General features: G+C 43.6%; 1 protein-coding gene across 12 annotated transcripts in view; it reads right to left on the bottom strand.

Moving 5' to 3' along the window:
* KALRN (kalirin RhoGEF kinase) overlaps positions 1-20,805 on the bottom strand; it is a gene marked incomplete at both ends in the record, with an annotated part of 686,722 nt that overhangs the window by 301,911 nt on the left and 364,006 nt on the right. For all 12 annotated transcript variants that reach the window (XM_080696283.1, XM_080696287.1, XM_080696289.1 and 9 more), the window contains 3 exons: positions 938-1,057; positions 7,561-7,727; positions 17,857-18,052. In XM_080696283.1, coding sequence (XP_080552409.1) covers positions 938-1,057; positions 7,561-7,727; positions 17,857-18,052 — 483 coding nt within the window. The remainder of the gene's footprint in view (positions 1-937; positions 1,058-7,560; positions 7,728-17,856; positions 18,053-20,805) is intronic.

Raw genomic sequence — 20,805 nt, 5'->3', positions numbered from 1 at the left:
ATGTTCTTGGGCACAGTTAAAATTTTATTATCTTCCTAACACTATTGTACACAATTCTTTTTAGAAGATCACACCTTTGCAGTTCTTACACATTCAGAAGTGGGCTAAGTTCTACACTAAGACACAAGTACTGAGAATCTTTTAAGTTTTCACTCTTCAGTTTTATTCCCATTGGTACTGAACTTATTTTATTTTTAATACGCTTCTAACGTCCCATTTCCTACTTTCTCCCACAACACTATAAAGCAATCAGCTTTAGTCTCTTTGGGAAGGAGAATGTCCTAGTAGAAAAGTTAATCAAAGGTATTATTTAAAGCAAGGCAGCATTTATATTAGGTTATCATAAGTGGAGTTTTATTTTAAAATAGGCTTTCAAAGAGTCCCAGGTGGCGAACTTCTGGTTGCTGTTTACTCTTTAAATATGTCGTCTACTGGCATTACTGAATAACTGCTCTCAGTGAGGCACACGCTATGGTGCAATCTGCTCCGATGCTCTTGGTCCTTGTTAAAAGGACTCTGACCTATAAACCAAATGATTAAAAACAGGATCCCAATTTACTATTGACTTGTGCATTTTTTTTAATTCTTACTTTTGGGTGAGCTTCAGTTGGAAGTAACTCTAACCTTTTAGCTTTATATGCCTGACCTGGCGCATAGTCTATAATGTGAAAAACTCAAAGTACCAGGGGCCTTAAAGGTTGAAGGCACTGATGAGAAGCAAAGTTTCCCATTTGTAGGATGAATACTGGAATTCTGATGCCAGCCTCGTTGGGTGGAACGAAACCCCCACCCTGGCTTTCCCAGCAGTACCTGGATGGTAGGAAGGCTCCCTGGACCTTCCACCACCTGAAGGGAGGCCCCCATCTCAGGAGATCATCTTGCCCAAGGCACAGAGCAAACAGGACACAAAGACAGTACAGCCAGATTTGGTTGTTACCTCGATGGCCAGTTGGAACTGCTCATGCTCCCGCTGTAGCTGCTCTGCTTCCGACAAAGAGCTGGCATTGACCAGGCTGGCGTTGAGCATGGACTCTCCATTGCGGATCCATCCCAGGACCTGGGAATGGGGATAAGCATATGGGTTTAAAGGTGAATGGCCTTCTGAGGCTTCCCAGAGCTGGAAGGGAAGCTTCCCTATGGGCACTTCAGTCGGGGGGCTCTCTATTTTTAATGCCCTGTTGGAAAGAGGGCAGAAGGGTCTGAAATAGTCATCTCCCCAACCCTACTAACTCTGTCTCCATAAGGTATTTCTTTTATGTGCCAATTTCATTCCCAGCTATCTCTATGACTTCCTCCCCACATCTAATTTCCTCACCCACTCAAACATTACTTAACTTGGTTGTACTGTACGTGTGTCTAAAGTTCCTTTTAGAATACAGACTTATGGTATAAATACATAAATAAATTCCCAATATTGGTATCTAATTTTTAAGGCTCAGTTCAGATGACAACTTTTTGAAATCTTCCATACCTAATCATTCCTGTTAAAAGTCATCTCTTTCTCATCTAGTATAAGTATTCTACTTTGTACTTACTATCTTTATGAGAATCACCACACATCTACACTTCCCACTTAGAAAGTAAACTAATGTCACGTGGTGCCTAGCACAATACCCTATAAATAATGAGTGTGGTGTAGTAGTGTTTTGAAAGTTAATAACGAAGAGCCAAGTCACAACAGGGCAGTGGGCCCAACATCCTCTACCTTACAAAATTGGCCAATTGTAGACAGGCAGGAGAGAAAACAAGCAAAATGGTATGGCTAATTCATGTCCTAGATCATCAGGGAAAGGAAGAATAAATTATAATGAACTTAACTTTTTAGAGGCTATGGCTGGGCTGAATACAACTCCTAGGTGACCTTAATGAGTACTAGGGGAAAGAGAACTCAGCTAGGAGGTATTAGGATAGAAGGAAGGAGAGTCACCACTGTCTAGACAGTTGTAGTTTGTGGAGATGTAGTAACTATCTAGCGAACAGAGTCAGTACAAATAATCCAAGGGGAAGACTTCATCTCTGAAAACCCACCTAGTGTCTGGTCACCAGAACACTGCCAAATATCTTCTTTCCTAGGGAGTCTGAGAATTTTGTTTGGTGAGGAAATAAATGTCCCCCTGAAATTTCAAAGTCAGTATATACCATCCATCTTTACCTTGGGTCAACAGAGAAGAGACTACGGTCTGTTTCAGACTTGCTTTCAAAAATATTTCCCCCCAGTTTCCTCATGTTGAGCAGCTGCAGAACACTAAGAGATGCTGAGGAGTCTCCGCAACTCCTCAGCATCTCTCAGATTTCATCTCCAGGAAGACAATGACTGATGCCTTATTACACGTATATTGCCCTGGGACATAAATCCTGGTGGAGCAGGGCTATTTGGATTGAGATGTTAATTTGTGGCCAGTCTGGCAGATTGTGGACGAGATGCCAATCTGTAAAGCAATTAGTTGCAGGAAGCAATGGCTCTTAGTGTAAGTGTGAAATCCCTGTTTTCAATGGTGGACTGTGTCTGGCTGGCTAGAGGTGCTAATGATTTTGAAAAGCTGCCTATACGTTTGGGAATGCACACTATAGGGTGCATGTCCAAATGCTTTATCTCTTTGGAAGATGGAGTTCATAACATGTATTTTGAAACTGTGTCCCTGTACTGTTTTGCTGCATTCTGCTTGGTTTGGAGATTCATTTGAGAGTGTCAGAAAAACATTTTCTCCACGTGCATCACAAATCAGTGCTCATTCTGGGCCTCCTGAGTTTTGCTAGAATATCTTCTCTCTAGTTCTAGCCAGATGGAAATATGAGTTATAGCTATGGTGATGGGGATACTCATCTACCAGCTTTTCCATTTAGAAATATCATGCGCTTCGGTCCCAACAGTTTTTCATTAAATCACATCACATCCTTGCTTAATTTTGTTTCCCAAATACTGTTTACAAAGGCATTCTAGGATTTTTAAGTACTAAAGATTTGATTTTAAGAAGATGAAAAGGCATGGTAGTTTATACCCATGACTTTAATCTAGAGTGAAACTGATCCTCACGAATGAGTTGGTCCTGGAAGTAAAACTGACATAGTATAGAAAGAACATGGAATTTGAAGCCAGACTAGTTGACTTTGTTACTTACCTGCCAAAAAACACTTAACCTTCCTGAACGTCAGTTTTCTCATCTATAAAACAGGGATAATTGTACCTTCCCTTTGTGCCTTACAGGGTTGATGTAATATACTAGAAAATGTAAAATTTGATGATGATGATGATGATGGTGTTGGTATTAGTGGTGGTTTTCAGTTTGGAGAAGCAAAGCTGAGTAATGCTGTAATTCTTCATTTATACTTCTCCAAATAAAAATAGAAAAATGTTAGCTATATTAAGCTTGATTCAATAATTTGAATGAGCCTGTTGGCCTATTATGATATGATATAGGGTTTTAGGTTGTCATCACTATTCACTGTACTCTGATTATGGACAATGTGTGCTGGTCTAGTTTTCTATTCCTAGGAACTTTTATCCTACTGGTTCATAAAACTTGTTAACTATTATCCCCATGAGCATCAAATGTGTGCTACCTAAAAGATGCATGGTATCTAAAAGGAGAAAATGTTGGTTCTACTAATTTTGAACTGTGTGACCTTGGAAACATCACATAACGGAAGGCTTCCTCAGGCCACGGCAGCTCCGATAAGCACAAATCAGAAGAGTAGACTGAGGTAACTGGGCACGGATGCCCACAAATAAGCATGCCCCGGGAGCTGGGCAGGCTGGCCTTGCCATTACGTAGGCTGGGAAAGCATGTGTAGCTGTGTCCTTGAGTCAGACCTATGGTCAAGCTGTGAAGGTGCCCTCAAGGCAGCTGACCCCAAGGACTGTCATTGTACATGACCATCCCAAAGCACAGTTATTTCAGGCACAGGAAAAATCAGCTCTTTGCAGGATAGCAGGGAGTCTTCCATAATTTAGAGTTCCTCAGTTCTAAAAATTCCTATCTGTGAGATGGTTCGTGTTCTTTCTTCACAGGTTTATAGACAGTGTCCATATGTCTTACTTATCTTCATTTTGAAAAAAAGATGGTGCCTGTCCTTTTGACTGCTCCTCTTCTGAATCTATTCCAACTTCTTTCTTTTATATACAGTCACAGGCACTGAACACAGTGACTCCACAGGAATAGAAGGTTGAACTAGTGTTCTTTTTCCTTTGTTTTAAACATCTATCTTGATCAGATGCAAATTTTGACCAGCATTAGGCCCAAAGAAGCAATCCAACATCTTATAAATCCATTTTGGCTTATTTTCTGTTAAATGCACTGCTTTGAAGAAATATCATCTGGAAATTCATTTGGTTTTATGCCCATTAAGTCATTTTTTTCAAGTCTTCCTGAATTATCTAATAGATGTGAAATCATCTTTACTGAAGCAGTAATTTTTCTGCAAGCAGTCAGAGCATTCTGTGGGGTCTAGACAGTCATCTGAGAGACATAGGATTCATTTGGGGAATGTTACTACGTGCTACTACCAGAGGAGTGGCTTCCCTTGAAGGTCTAGCATTTCCTCAGATGTATGTGGGCTATCTTAGATATAAAATTCTATATAATCTCTCAGGAAAAAATAATCTGCTGTACTCATCAATTTTATTTGTCTCGAAGGGTTAAAGATAATTTTCAGTCCACTGTTTGTGCCTTCCTCATTCTTCAAAGCTTCAGTTTAATATAATTTCAGTATAACTACACTTAAGGTTAAATTGTGGCCACACAGTCAAACCTAAACCTTTAATTTACGAGCTCCAATAACAGAGTTGTATCATAACACATTATTGTCCCCAACCCCATCCCCATTTAATGGCAATCCAATTAAGGTGTCCTTCCTTTTTTCTTTTTTGAGAGTATATTCAAAAGAGGAACTCTCAAGCCAGCATCTAAATTTAGCCTCACTGATCAATACTGACATCTAAATTAACTCCCCTTTTCCAAGTGTCAACAGCTTCCAAATCAATATTTCGTGCTTCACCAATTTCCATCAAACATAAATGCATTCTCTGAAACTGGATCAGATGAATCCCCGAAGAAAGAGCCTACGCTGACAAGGAAAACAAGTCTGTCTAATCAAGCATGGTGGCTTAACCAAGCAGCATCCCTCTGTGCCTTGAAGGGCCACTGTCCTTTGCAAAGGCCTTTGTAGGCTTCTTAAGCATTGGATGGGAGCAAGAGTACACAGTTTTGAACTACAGTCTCACTGTGCATAATTTTTGCACTTTCTCACCCACACAGGATATTTTTTTTTGTTCTCCAACTCATAAAATAATGAATGGGAGCCAGGCATGGTGGTGCACGCTTGTAACCCCAGCACTTGGGAGGCTGAGACAGGAGGATCGTACAGGTTCAAAGCCAGCCTCAGGTACTGAGTGAGGCTCTCAGCAACTTAGTGAGACTCTGTTTCCAAATAAAGTATAAAAATAGGTCTGGGAGTATAGCCCGGAGGTAGAAAGCCCCTGGGTTCCACCCCCATTATCAGACACACACACAAAAATTATGAATGGGAATGTCCATAGATACTAGTCAACCCAGGGTTATTTATACGCATAAATTCTAGTTCCCCATCTGACATACTACCCACCCTCCCAGCCCCCTTCCTATACAAAACATGTACTTGGAGAATGAAAAATTCATTCCTATTTTAATATCACCTAGGAAAAACATAAACTAGGGAGATGACTCCACTGTGGATGCTGGAGCAAAAAGTAAATACAGTTAAAAACCAGGAACAAAAGCCAAACTGTAGATTTCATTTCACTGTAAATAGGAGTGCTTTTCCCCTGTTATCAGTTTTGTCCAGATCATTCCTGCCATCTGCTACTGGTGGAAATGACCAGGCATGAAAGCAGAGGAGAGCTCTGATGACCTGCTGAGCCTGCTGACCTCAGGCAGGGCTACCCCCCCCCCTGTAAAGCCCAGGCCATGCCTGCCTATTTTCTGGGGGAGACCAGGAACCCCTCAGACAGCGCTGGTGTGCTTCTCTACTGCTCCTGCGACCCCAGGGTGGGTCTGGGACCCATGGAGCACACTTTAGAATTAGGAAGGCTGAGCTCAGGTTTCACTCCAGAGGCTCTGGAGAGCACGAATCCTCCTCCGTACCTCCATTTTCTATTTCTAAAGTAAGCATAACACCACTTTTCCCTAAGGGCCTGTTCTCTTAAAATGAGATCATAAATAAAAAAGTACTTCTCATATGAAAAGAAAGTACTATCAATACTGCTAAAACTTTCAGAATCTGTGTACTCATTACTGCTCTCAGCCGGCCAGGTTTTTCCACTGCGTCCTCGTGAATAACAGTTCTCTAGAGGCTCAGGTGTGATCCCAGTGCAATTAAGCAGAAAACACCTGGATGGCAGTGCTGTGATTGCCCTTGCGTGGGGCTCAGTGATTTGGTTTCATCTGCGCCAAATATAGATCTTAGCACCGCATGTATGTGGGTTCTGGGTGAGCACCCGTGGAAACAGAAGGACAGTGGAGATAATTCTGCCCAGTGTAACAGGGAACAGTGTAAGAACTGCGGCCTAGACATTAGCAAAGGATAACTTGCACATATGAGCAATATTTAAATAAAATACGATATTTTTGTCGCTTTTGTGCTAATAGAGTTAAAACTAAAAAATGTTGAAAAGTAGAAGATGCAGAGTTCTCTGCATGGTATCATTTTAGGGGACTATGCCTGGACTCTAGAGGAAGCAGGCACTGAGATTCTTCCAAGGAACATGGAGCTAAAAGCAGCAACCACCATGGGGACATGGCGCTGCCCTGCCAGAGCCTTATAGACCTAGATCTGCATGGGGTGGGGGCTCCTCACTGTGACCATTGTCTGGGGACCCTGATAAGCTACAGGGGCCTCATCTGTGAAACAGGAATCATATCTACTTCAGAGAGTGGTTATGACGGTGGATAAAGACAGAAACGGCACTTAGAAAAAGAACTATTATTATATTTTTACTTCTTCAATCCGACTTTGTTAAAAACATCCCCATACTTTGTGTTTATAATAATTAACATGCAGTCTCTTCATATATAAATAGTAGTATTCACAAATGTGCCACAGGTCCTGTGTGTATGTTCCCAAAGGTATGAGTATGTCCTCCAATAAAATGCCTGGTATAATGCCTCATGCAGGTAAGAATTCTTTTTTTTCTTTTTAAAACGAACTTTTAAATAGCTAAGAAAATGTTCTTTTCAGAACAAAATAATGTTGGAAACGCTACTACTTAATGAGCATTAACGATGTGTCAGGCACTCAAATTAACCAACCTGCCGCTCAATCCTGAACTGATAACGGATTTATGCTTCCCGTGGATGGTGAGACTGGGTTGAGCACAGGCAGGATGAGAATAGCTTCAGTGACTGAGGACAACTTGGGAAAGAAAGCTCTGGGATGTTCTTCTCAGATCACAATGTGCTATGCTTTGGGCCATTCTGCCTCAGGGGCTATTCGTCACTGCAGCCAAGCTTTCAGATACAAATGCAGCGAGTCCCTTCCTTACCTCTTTTCTGGGCCCGAGCTCTCCGAGGCACGCCTGTGGCTCACCTGTTTCACCTCGGCCTGGAGGTGGCGCAGCTGGAGGCACTGCTCTAGCCGCTTGTGGGTCTGCTCTGCGTTGAGCTCCAGTTCATGCTGCTTCTCATGGAGAAACTCCAGTAGCTCTTGCACCTGGGCTGCCAGATCAATGTCTTTTTCACAGATTAACTCAATTCCTGATATAAAAATGCAAGCAATTAAAAACCACAAACTACTGTGAAGACATTTCCTTAACACATATAAGAAAACTAGAATTTGGAAGTAGCCCTCATCAGCACCCTCCGGGCCTCGACAAATCCCTCTGGGCCATTGCGCAGATCCTCATTGTGGGCCCTTGTTTGGGATGCTCTAGCCATGCCACCTCTTGTGGATTAACTAATCATTTGCCTGGGAATTACTTGTCAAAGATGATCAGCTCCTTATTATCAAATGGATTTGGAGAGAGTTGGTTACTTGGAAGTCTATTGCTAGATAAGATGGTACCCAGCAGTTCTCACTGGGAGATTTCCCAGTACTCAGAATCTTCACAAGCCAACCCCTGGATCAAAGTGGAAAACATCAAAAAAAAAAAAAAAAAAAAAAAAAAAAAAAAAAAAGGATCTTGTCTCAGAAACTTCTGCCAACTTCTCTTTTAACTGGCCAGGTGTATTTTATCAGCAGATGGGAAGTCCACAAAGAAAAAAGAAAAAAGTAGATGGGAGCAAGGATTTTATTAGCTAATGGTTTTATTCCTCTAAAATAACAGTGCCTGAAATCCTTGTACTTGGGAGTCTCAGACCTGAGGATCACAGGTTCATGGCCTGCCTCAGCAACTTAGTGAGACCATGTTTCAAATTAAAAATTAAAATAGGGCTTGGGGTATGACTCAGAAGTAGAACTCCCCTGGAGTCAATCTCCAGTATTGCACACACACAAAAAAGAAAGAAAGTAGATACTCTCAGACTTATCTACTAAACACACTCCAGCAATACCATAGGATACTGAAGGCTAATTCATTTAGATAACCCATCTGGCTTAAGTTTTGCCCATGCAGGGAGAATTTGCTCATTGTTCTGGTGATTCAGAGCAGTTAATAGGACCTGCCAATCACTGACAGGTGTTTCCAATGTTTATGGATAGACTACCCAATATTAACAAACTTCTAGCCTGTAATGAGAACCTTGAGTCAATATCTGCCAGCCAAAATCTGTGGCGCCATTTCTGCCCTGCCTTCCTGTCTTATTCTTGCTACACACCTCTCCCAGCACCTGAGTGCAGACACACACACCTTCTCTCCTCACCACTCCAGTGCTCCTATTTATCCATTATCACCAGCCATGCCACTGTGGCCTTCCTCAAATGGACTTCTGTTTTAGGAAGGGTCATTAATGATCTCCAAGACAGAGTAAAGGTACTGCTTTTATTACCTCAGTTCCTCCACCTGCTGTTGAGTTAACTGGAGTCCTAATATAGCTCTCAAAGACAACATGCAAATTGTACTAGCTTTGGAACCAGTCTCGAGTTAGAATCTGGACCTTCGGCTAGTTACCTAAACTCTCAGAAAGTTTTTTTTTTTTTTTTTTTTTTTTGCGGGTCTGGGGATGGAACCCAGGGGCATTCAACCTCCGAGATACACCCCATGCTCTATTTTTTTAATTCTTTCTTTAGAAACAGGGTCTCATTAAGTTGCAGAGGGCCTAATTAAGTAGCTGAGGCTGTCCATGAACTACGATCATCTGGTCTCAGCCTCCCGAGAAAGTTTTATTTATATATGCACCACAATTTTATATACTTACCTACTTCCTAAGCTACCATCCTCTTATGCTTGTTGGGAGGATTAAATGAAATGACGCATGTAAAGGACATATATCATATACACATATATTGTGTGCATGTGTGTCTTTTGCATGTAATCAATATAGACCAACATACATACAATATAGATCACTGTTTCTAGTCTCATGGCTTTCCTGGTTGCTGGCTCTAGCCTTAAACTTTCAACTTTCCACTTTTTCCATTCATACCCCATTGGTCCCCATCACTCTCTGACTTGTTGAGAGTTGCAACCCATGCTGCTCGATTCTGATTGTTTACTTGTTTCAGATTCAGCTTTGCTCAGATCCTAAGCTTTGAGGAGTCCTAACTGAATTGCTGGTCTATTCTGATCTCTGAATCCACCACTTGCCTTTAGAGCCTCTAAGTTCTGTCCAAATCCTTTTCCTGGCTCCTCATCCTATAACCTCTGACCCAAAGAAGCTGTGGTTCTGATGCTGACACCTCATCTGAGATTCTGAAAAACAGGAACCTGGCCAACAAAGAGATTCAAACTCAAAAGTTAGGTGATAAGTCCCCAAAGGGTAGCATACTTCCATGGGGATCAAATCTAAAGAAAACCACCAGTTTTAACATATGGTCACCTAAAAAATAGATCGCCTTTGGGAGATGTCCCCATCACTCTGACTCACACCATAAGAAACTCATCACCAGCTATCACCAGCATACCTGCTGCCTGCTGTCGGGGAGTACAGGGAAAGTCTGCACACACCAAAGGAAACTCATTTTTAGAGGCAAAAATAGTGTTTTATATAAGGACAATATGGGAGAGTGAGAAAAAAATATATTCTGGTGTTACATGGCAATAATTTTAGTATCTTTTCATGTTTATGTCTTCTGTCGGTTTCATAATTCCGGGCCCTACCTCCTAAAATATCTGTGGGAGACAGGGAAAAGAACAGGTTTGTTCTTTTGGCAGTCACCCCCCTCTAGTTACTATTTTCAGTTACCAGGAGGATGAGGTAGAGCATGTCCTTCTGAATAAGAAATAAGAACAAATTGTTTACCTCTGCAGTGCTTGGCCTGGGGGCAACCTCTGGTCCCTAGGTTTACTTTCTAGAAATAGAATTTAAGACCCATCTCTTTTCCCTTTTCAATCACAAGGAGGGCTTATTCCAGCTTGTCTTCATTATACACACGTGTCCAGTGTTTAGTATGCTGGGCTTGGTTGAGGCGTCTTTCTGTGTGATGCTCACAGCTCACCCCTGCCACACTGCAGGTGAATGAATGCTCTAAGCCTGGTCACTCAGGAAGGAGGCCAGTGTCTGCTCAGAATATCATCTAGAACAGCCTCCCAGCTGTCCTAAAACTCGGGCCCTGCAGCTCCATGTCTAGTTTGATATTGTTTTATGTGAGATGAGCATAGGAAATACAAACGATGCCTATAGCATCTCTGAACCTGTCGTATTGTGTATGGAGTAAATAGGATGAACAGCAGGGCTTATTTAAGCTACACCTAGAACAGAACCTAACCCCTCTCTTTCACTGCTCTTCCAAACACATTGCTGTGAGTACCAGTTAAAACCTATCTGGCCGGGTGCAGTGGCACACGTTTGTAATCCCCGCACTTGGGAGGCAGAGACAGGAGGATCTTGCTGGTTAAAAACAACAACAACAACAACAACAAAAACAACAACAACAACAAAACCTATCTGTTAATCCGGGCGTGGTGGTGCATGCTTGTAATCCCAGCATTTGGGAGGCTGAGACAGGAGGATCACAGTTCACGGACAGCCTCAGCTACTTAGTGAAGCCCTCTGCAACTCAGTGAGACCCTGTTTCAAAATAAAGAATTAAAAAAAAAAAAGTAAGGCAGGGGATGTAGCTTGGAGGTTGAATGCCCATGGGTTCCATTCCCAGACTTACACACACACACACACACACAAAACACCTGTCTGTTAATAAGACTAGCAATCAACTGTAAGCATGGCTTGCTGGTGTTGACATTCCACTCTCAATCTAGTGACAGAACAACTGGTCTTCTGTACACCCATTTCTGGGGTGCTCAGAAATGCAGAAAGACATGTGTGTTCTTTATGTCAAGTAGTGGAATATACTTATAATAAAACAGTTTGCTAATTTTTTTTAAAAGGTTGTAATGAGTTCTTTTTTCTGATGTGCTCCAACAGTGTGCTGTGCCCAGCCCTCCATCAGAATACGCCCATCAAAGTTGGTCTTTTGTTAATGTGTCCACATGGTTGCAGTAACACAGGCTCCCTGATATAGAGACCATGTCTCACTCGTCTCTGTGGCTTCTGGCCCTTTCACTGTGCTTTATTCTTATCACCTAATACACACCCGATCAGTGAACAAACCAATGTAATTAGGGAAGAGCTGGGGTCACAGACTGTGGTGGAGAGTACCTGAGAGCTTTGAGAAAGGGCAGGCTTAGGTTTGGATCTCTGCTCTGCAAACCTGTGAATGATGAAACTCCAGGCTCCTTACCCTCTCTGAGCCTTGATTTCTTCATATATAAGATGGGAATCACAACAATGACTTTGTATTACAGATATTGTGAGGACTGAGATATAGTATGTACAGTGCCTGACATCAAGTTGGCCTAAACCATCAAATTTCCTCTTCATTTAATGAATAGTAAATTATTTGTTGATTAACTGACGAGACTGATAACTGTCTTATAAATGCATGATCTACTGACTGACAGGTATTATATACTTGCTCAATATATATCGTCATAAACTATGATGGTCTGAAAACTATTAGGCCAGTGCCCTCAACACCTGCTCACCTTAAGTTTATTGGCAAACTTTTTTTTGGTGGTACTGGGGTTCCTGCAAACCCTTCTACCTCGGGACTACACTCCCAGACCTATTTTATACTTTTTTATTTGGAAACAGGGTCTCTTAAGCCAGCGAGGCTAGCTTCGAACCTACGCTATCCTCTGGTCTCCGCCTCCCAAGCTTGGGGATTACAAGCATGAGCCACCATGCCCGGCCATCTGGCAAACTTTTAAATATCACCATGCCTGCCAGGCATGGTGGCGCACACTTGTTATCCCCATGCTTGGGAGGTGGAGACAGGAGGATCACAGGGTCGAAGCCAGCCTCAGCTACTTAGTGAGGCTCTCAGCAACTTAGTGAGGCCCTGTTTCCAAATAAAATATAAAATAGGTCTGGGAGTATAACCCAGCGGTAGAAAGCCTCTGGGTTCCACCCCCAGTACCACCCCCCCCCAAAAAAAAAAATCACCATGCCTTGGTCACCCCAGATAGCAGAACTGCTGTGGCTGGGATCAGAGATTCTTAAAGTCCCAGGCTAATTCCCATGCTACACTCAGTCACAGAATGCTCCTCTTCACTGAAGTTTATTGAGGGCTGCAGGACACAGATGGTAATGTTACTCTGCTTTTCTTGGCTACCTGTCTGGGCGTACCACTTTAATTTCCTCAAGCAGAGAGATAGCTATGGTTGAGGGGTAGATTCGGGTTAGATTCAGATATTCCTGGCCACACCACACATGTTTTCATCTGTGTTCTTAAATAACGGTGTCTTCCTCAGATAGAAAACAACTTATTTTCTCTTCCCCTCTCACTTCTCTTTCTGTGTCAGTCCCTCTATGCAACATCCAGGTAAGAAAGGACAACGTCCTTTAATCAGGTTTTTAGATCAGTGTCCTCAACTCTGTAGCTTAGAATCGCCTGGGAAGTGCAAAACAAAACAAAACAAAACAAAAAAAAATCTGGGCTTAACTCCAAATCAATTAGGCAAGACTCCCTGAGGGGCGAGGCTCAGACACCGATATGTTTAAGAAGTTTCCCAGGTGGTTCTAAATGTGCAGCCAGGTTGTGAACTGCGGCTTTATGTCAAAGCTTTCTTCCTTCCCTCTCAGGTCCAGTGGGTCCACATTCCTGTTACCCATAGAGTAACTTTCATTAAACAACAACAGCAACAACAAAACATAGGACTTGGCTTTTACAACGCAATATAATTATTTGTGGTCCATTATTTTTATCTATGTCAGTTCCACCCACACTGATGTTCATTCTTGATTCATTCAGCAAGCATTGTTGAGAACTTGCTGTGTCTGAGACATAAACACTTTGCTGGAGGCTGAGAGTATAAAGAGACTGCCCTCCTGCTGCTGGAGAAGCTACTGGGACACAAATCACCCCAACAGAATGCAGTGTGTGCCAGAAGACAAGTATAAAACAGGATGGTTGTCAAGCTTTACTGAACTTTTTCTGTACTCATTTTTTACCTCAATGCATTCTGCAATGGCCCCATGTGGTAGGTGAATTTCTTTGACCACCATTTCTCAGAGGAAGAAGAAAACCCAGAGAGATTGAGTAACATGCTCAAGGACACCCAGGTAGTAAGAAGAATGGATACCCAGGATTTCCCCTTGTATCTGTGCGCTCACAATCCCCACCCACTGTAATTTATCCTCAGAATTTGTTTATAGTATTTAAAAATGCTGGGCCTCCATACTTCTTAGCCACAGCAAATGCCAAGCAGTATTGTATAGACTACAAAGATTTTCACCTAAAATGATGTACAAAGAGAACGTGATGCTCTGATCAAATCCCAGAAGCACCACAGGACGCACAGTTCTTGTCATTTCTAAGGTCAAACATAACAGTCCTAGACAGATTTTATTGGGGAGAAGACCTTGGCATAACCAATCATGGAAAGTGACTTCAGGAATCAGGACCCATGTGCTACACTAGACAGAAGAAACCAAGGTCTAAAGAGAAGGAGCTTTCAAAGGCAGACTGCTCATTGGTGGTAGAATTGGACCTTGAATTTGGGCAGCATGCTTTCTTCCCTGTCAAACTTACCACCTCCCAACTTGAGGTGCAAATAGATAATGCTGTAGTGAGGAAAGAACATGAGAACATGAGAAATTGTTCCTATTTGCACCTGTTTCAAAGGCTGATGCTGACTCATGCCAAAGGCTTTTGCTTTGGTTACAAGTGTTGGCATACCAGAGAGATTCAGGAGAACCTGGGTCAATGTTATAAACTTCACACTTGAAACTAAGCATACAGAAACTCCCTAGTCCCATTTGCTACTAAAAAGATCAAAGGATATACCCTTAATTAATTTAGTAGGCAGGACTAAAAAACACCAGTATTAATTTTGTTATTGTCCTTTGTTTAGGACAACAGTTTATCTTTAGTCCAAATAAAGTTCATTAGAAGGATATTGTAAATGCCCAAGCCATTGACTGCCTCAGTCCTCTATCTCTGAAGACCTGCACTCCTCCTCCATGGGTGAGGAGCAAGATCCACCCTTCTCCCCACCCCCAACCACCAGGGGAGTCTGCCCAGAGGTGCTGTCTCTGCAGGACAGGAAGTGAGCTTCTCTGAATGCCTGGATTCATTCCTCTGAAGCCTCCTGAGCTCTGCCAGACTGAACAGCTAGCTGAGGCAGGAGTGGAGGAACAGCCAGTCTCAGCAGAGAGGGCTTTAGAGGCCAACAAAACCTCTTTTAACAAAACTCATTTCTAGAACAGGATGCTGCGGAGGTGGGCAGCCCATCTGCCTGGGGGTATTTTCACCCACTCAGTCCTCATGGTTAAGGTGGACGCCAAGCACAGCCAACCCTCAGTCACAAGCAGTCCTCAGAGACTGCCAGCTCCCAGCAGTCTTCCTGTTACCATGGATACCTGGTTCCTGGGACAGAGGTTGGCTTGCCCAAGGTCATGTCAGCAACTGGTAGTAAGCGCTCTTTGTCCTGGCAGACACATCCATTTGGAGGGAGGAAGGGTGTGTCCTTGCAGGTTTTCAGCCTCCCTCCTAAGTACTGTGCCTTTACTTCTCCTGGTTCCCAGTCTTAGCTGGATAGCCAGCTATAATAGCATCATGAAAGCTGTAGGAAGGGCTAAGCCCTGAGTGCAGAGAGAGTCTCAACTGCAGAGAAGGGACTGACATCTACTCCTGCCCTGGCACCCCCAACACCACACTTCCCTGATAAGGCCCTAGGAAGGCGCTAGAACACGTCTTCTCAAACTTTAATGTGTGTATGATTTTCCCAGAGATTGTGTTAACATGTAGACTCATATTCTCAAACCTGATGTAAAGCCTGTAATCCTGCATTTATAACCATCTCCAAGGAGGTCGGGGTTGCTGCTCCAGAGCCCACTCTGAGTAGCCAGGTCCTCTACCGTGGGGCATCAGAATCACCTGAAGGCTATGGGAGCATAGACCACTGGGCTCCAAATGAGAGGTTCCGATATGATGAGCATTAGGGGTGCACCCTTGAATTTGCATTTCAAACAAGTTCTCCAGTGATGCTGACAATGCTGTTTGGGAACCATACTTTGAGGGTCACTGTCCTAGCTTATTCCATAGACAGCAACAGCTGTTGTGATTTAATTACCATGATCAAAAGCAATGGTTCTCAGCTCTGGCGGCACAGTTGAATCAACCTGAGGATTTTTTTTTTCTGATGCCCAAGTCTCAAGTGCAAGGTAGTTAAATCAGAATATCTGGGCATAGGGCCTGAGCACTGTCATTTTTCAAAAGTCCCCAGAAGACTGCATGGTGAGCAGCCCTTACTCAGCTGTGTGGAGCACAGACTTCACACTGAGAACCTGCCTGGGTCTCAGAGGCAGCTAGCTGCAGTTTGTTCACAACACAGGTGAAAACTCAAGGAAAGATTATGTTGATGGAAATGAACAGAGCTTACTGGAGTCTCTCTCCTTTGGTTAGAAATAAAGTTCCTCTGACTGCTGGGATAGTAGTTTCTCTTTCAAGTTATCAAAAGAAAAACAGGACCTTAAAGTGTGGTAGAATTCCTAAAGTCTCCCTGACAATCTTATGATTTTAATATCCTTTACCAACAGCAGGGGCATGACCCAACTGTGCTTTAAAGAACTGATGGCCTTAGCCCCTGCCTGCCTTGTCCTAGAAAGCAAGGAACCTCAATCAGCAAGGGCTTGAGGAGGAGAGCTATGGGGTGGGTTGGGTGGGTGGACCTGGAGTCCAGCACTCCATCAGTATGTGACCAGAGGAGTAGTTTTTCTTCTTCTCGACCAGTTGTTCTGGGGATCTATGTTCTGGGACTATGGCTCTCCCTTGTCCCAACATCAAAGACCATCTTGAAGAGTGGCAGGTCTGCAGTTCAGGATCATGCATTTATTGGGTACACTTTGAATAAATCTTGAGCAAGAAAAGAAGTAAAATCGGGTCCAGCCATGTTTTCCTGAGAAGTTATAAAATTATAGGATCTTGCCTTAGATTTTTGTCAGCACTACTTACACTCACCTGCAGACCTATGATAAAAAATCAAGGCCCCTGGGAAGCTAGAGCTGGAGCCCAGGAGTCTGGCAGAGAACGAGAGGAGAATTGTTCAGGGGACGGAGAGGGGGAGAAGATTAGGAGTCATATATATACTGGGCTACGATTTCATAGCTGTCTGATTGCTTTGGGTTTGTTTATCCAGGCCATCATTTAAAAAAGGATCTATGCTGATACAATTCACAGTGGCCAAATTATGGGACCAACCTAGGTGTCCATCAACAGATGAATGGATTATAGAATTGTGGGATATACACACACTGAAATTCTACTCAGCAATAAAGAATAACAAATCATGTATTTGCAGGAAGATGGACGGACCTGGAGAACATTGTGTTAAGTGAGATAAGCCAGTCACAGAGAGTGAAGGGCCATATGTTTTCTCTCATAAGCAGAAGCTAGGGAGTAAGCAGGATACATGAGGGACTTGAGATGATGGGGCAGAAACTCCAATGGAGCCAGGCAGGTGGTCTAGGGAAAGTGTGAGGGGGAGGGAAGATCAATGAAGGAAATCATTTCCACTGACATATGTACTTAGGTAAGAATACCAGCGTTGACCTGAATATCCTGTGTGGGGAAAGGAGGAGTGGGGAGGAGTCAGGGGAAAGCCCACTGAGTGCTGTGAACATGTGTGCCGCTATCACTACGAAATGCATTATGATGTGAGTCTATAATGCACTGATAAAAGTATAAAAATAAGTAAAATTCCTATTAAAAGATCTATGCTGATGTTACCCCCATTCTCTTCACAGTCCCAGGAGACCTTGGCTCTATTCCCATCTTCCCCGCAGCCTGACTGAGCAACCTTGGACATGCTACTTTAGCTCTCCAGGCGTTGTTTTTTCTTTACCATGGGAGCAGCCATTTCTTTTCTTTGGATCTTTAGAAATTTAATGAATGAGCCGGGCATGGTGGCACACGCTTGTAATCCCAGTGCTTGGGAGGCTGAGATAGCATTGTGCAGGTTTGAAGCCAGCCTCAGCCTCACTAAGTAGTGGGGCTCTCAGCAAGGAAGTGATATCCTATTTCCAAATAAAATATAAAATAGGTCTGGGAGTATAGTCCGGAGGTAGAAAGCCCCTGGGTTCCATCCCCAGTAACACACACACACACACACACACACACACACACACACACACACACGAAATGAATGAGCAGTGTGGAAGTGCTCCTTGGAGGCCAGTTGTACCCTTGTGTCTATCCTCTCTCCTGTCAGAGCAAAATGCTGCATACCTGAGGCCTGGACCTCCATGATGTACTGGTGCAGATCCTGGCCCTGCTGAATGACCTCAAAGGTCATGTTGTTCATGGCTAGCTTCCGCTCCGTGTGACGCTGCAGCCGCTGCTCTGCCAGGGTCAGGTCCTCTGTGTTGAAGTCATTCATCTGCCGGAGCAGGTCCTCATTCCAGGCATCCAGCTCTGCCGTCACCTGTGAGGAACCACCATCATCAGTAGAGGCTCGCAGAGGCCCATGGAATTGCGTCATTTCCAAGTCTTTCTAACTAACCCATCCCTGAAGAGTCTGCTCCATATCTCTTTGGACATTAGATTCTATCTAAGCAGCAGTGCCATGCATCCATGAGCACATGGCTTCCAAAGTGTTCTCTCTGTGTTTCAGTGTCGATAGGGACACCAAAGAATGGCAGCAAACACTTAGGTTCTGAGTTATGGTTTATAAAGTCTTGGCAGACTCATCTCATTCCATCGCTACAATGATTCAGTGAGATCAGCAGCCTAGAGCTCTCCAGGTACATCCTATAGGCAGGAAGCGGACCCTCACACAGACAGATGGGTGGACTTGCCCAAAGCTGGCTCTGCTAGCGAGGGGGCAAAGATTCAGAAGTAGCTCGGTTTGGTACTGACTGCAAACACTCTGTCCACCATTTCTCAATTGTTGCTCTAAAAATATTTCATAATTGGGGAGGTCCTCTGCAAGTAAGTGGTGAGTCTGTTCCAGAAATAGAAACTGAGAGCTAGAGAAGCCTGGGGAATGACTCAAGGTTATGCAGTCAGATAAAGAGCTGGGTACATCAAACCCAGGGCTCGGTCTGGTTTTATGTTCCATTGTGTAGATTTCCCTCCCTCAATTACAAAGGCTGATCTCTAGAAATAATGACCACACCAGATATAAATGTATAGCATCCACCCAGAAGTTCAAACAGTTATTTATTTTTTTTTTGTAGTGGTAATTCTATCTCTGTGCTATACCCCCATTCCTATTTTATTTTTTAGATTGAAACAGGGTCTCACTAAGTTGCCGAGGCTGACCTTGAACCTGGATCCTCCTGTCTCAGCCTCCCAAGTACTGGGATTACAGGCATGTACCACTCAAAAAGATTTTAATCAACTGAAAGGCAGTAATGAGCGGGTGGTGAATGCCTCTAATCTCAGCTACTCAGGAGGCTGAAGCAGGAAGATGATAGGTTTGAGATTAGCCTAGGCAATTTAGTGAGACCTTATCTCAATACAAACTTCTAAAAGGGCTCAGGGTAGCTAAGCATGGTGAAGCATGCTTGTAATCCCCGCGCTTGGGAGGCTGAGACAGGAGGATTGCACAGGTTTGAAGCCAGCCTTAGCTACTTAGTGAGGCTCTCAGCAACTTAGTGAGACCCTGTTTCCAGATAAAAATATAAAACAGGTCTGGGAGTATGGCCCGGAGGTAGAAAGCCCCTGGGTTCCACCCCAGTACCATCAAAAAGAAAAAAAAAAAAAAAAAAAAAAGAGGGCTGAGCGTGAGCTGGGCATGGTAGCCAAGTTCGTAAATCTGGTACTTGGAAAGCTGAGACAGGAGGATTACAGGTTTGTGGCCAGCCTCAGCTACATACTGAGGCCCTCCACCACTAGTGAGATCTCCACCACTAGTGAGATCTCCACCACTAGTGAGATCTCCACCACTAGTGAGATCCTGTTTTAAAAAATAAAATAAGCCAGGCATGGTGGCACACACCTGCAATTCCAGCATTCGGTAGGCTGAGACTGGAGGATCACAGTTTGCGAATAGCCTCCGCTACTTAGGCCCTCTGAAACTTAGTGAGACCCTGTTTCAAATTAAAGAACCAAAAATAGGGCAGGGGGTGTAGCTCGGAGGTCAAATGCCCCTGGGTTTCATACTCAGACCTACAAAATAAACAAATAAATAAAAAATATAATAAAAAATAGGACTGGTGGTGCAGCTCAGACATAGAATGTTCCCAGATTCAATCCCCAGTACCACACATAAAAAAAAAAAAAGAATAAAAAATAATGCTGGGGATGTAGCTTAGAGGTAAAATGCCCCTGGGTTCTATCCCTCAGTATCAAAAAAGGGGGGAGCTGAGGTGAGGGTATAGCTCACTAGTAGAGTGACTGCCAGCATGCGGAAGGCCTTAGGTTGGATCCCCACTACCACACACAACACCCATGCAAAAGGCAGAAATCATCCTAATGAAGACAGAAGAATGAATGAGTGCAAACATGTCTACATTGTGAATTAGCTAACTGTTTACTGCTCCATACGTTAACTCAGGTGACTTCACCTCCGTTACTTTCAGTTCTCTGCAAAAAGAGACTAAATCTTAGGCTTCCTTTACATTCTCAAGAACCATGCCCAGAGCAGCGACTCAGAAGTGCTGAATTAGATGATAGTCTCACCCGATACAGGAACCGAGGTTTCAGGCCTGCCACCTCATGTCACCTTCACTATGACCCTGTGAAGGCAATGTCACTTTCTTTTCCAGTGGAAATGAAAGTCTCACCGGGTCACACATTTGCAGTACGGCCTCACAGTCTCAGCACTCTCCCAGAGCCCCAGTTCAGTGGTATTTTATTTTGCTGAGTCTCATCCTAGCTGACAGGTGACACTGCCTTCCCAGTTACCAAACGCTGCTCCAGGAGGCGTCAGGAGACACTGGAAGAGAAGACCAGCTCACAGCAGCAGGAGAAGTGCACTTATATCCTGAGCTGGGCCATACACACTGAGATGGGAAAAGCAAGCACTTCCTCCCAGGGGCAGGATTCCATTTTTGGTCTGACAGTAAGACCTTTCTTCAAGCAAAACAGAAACAGATGAAAGTGTAGTAGCTCTCTTTGAAGCAGAGATGGAAGAACAATAAGAATACCGCCATCACTTTCCTGGGTTCCACCCCAGGCCCCACATCTTTTCAGGTCAACTCGGGGATCTGGGGAGCTCAGCAGGAAAGCTCA

This window comes from Muscardinus avellanarius (genome assembly GCF_963383645.1).
Source record: "Muscardinus avellanarius genome assembly, chromosome: 5".
NCBI lineage: Eukaryota > Metazoa > Chordata > Mammalia > Rodentia > Gliridae > Muscardinus > Muscardinus avellanarius.
Note: the sequence above shows the minus strand (reverse complement) of the source record. Positions and strands in the feature narration are given on the sequence as shown.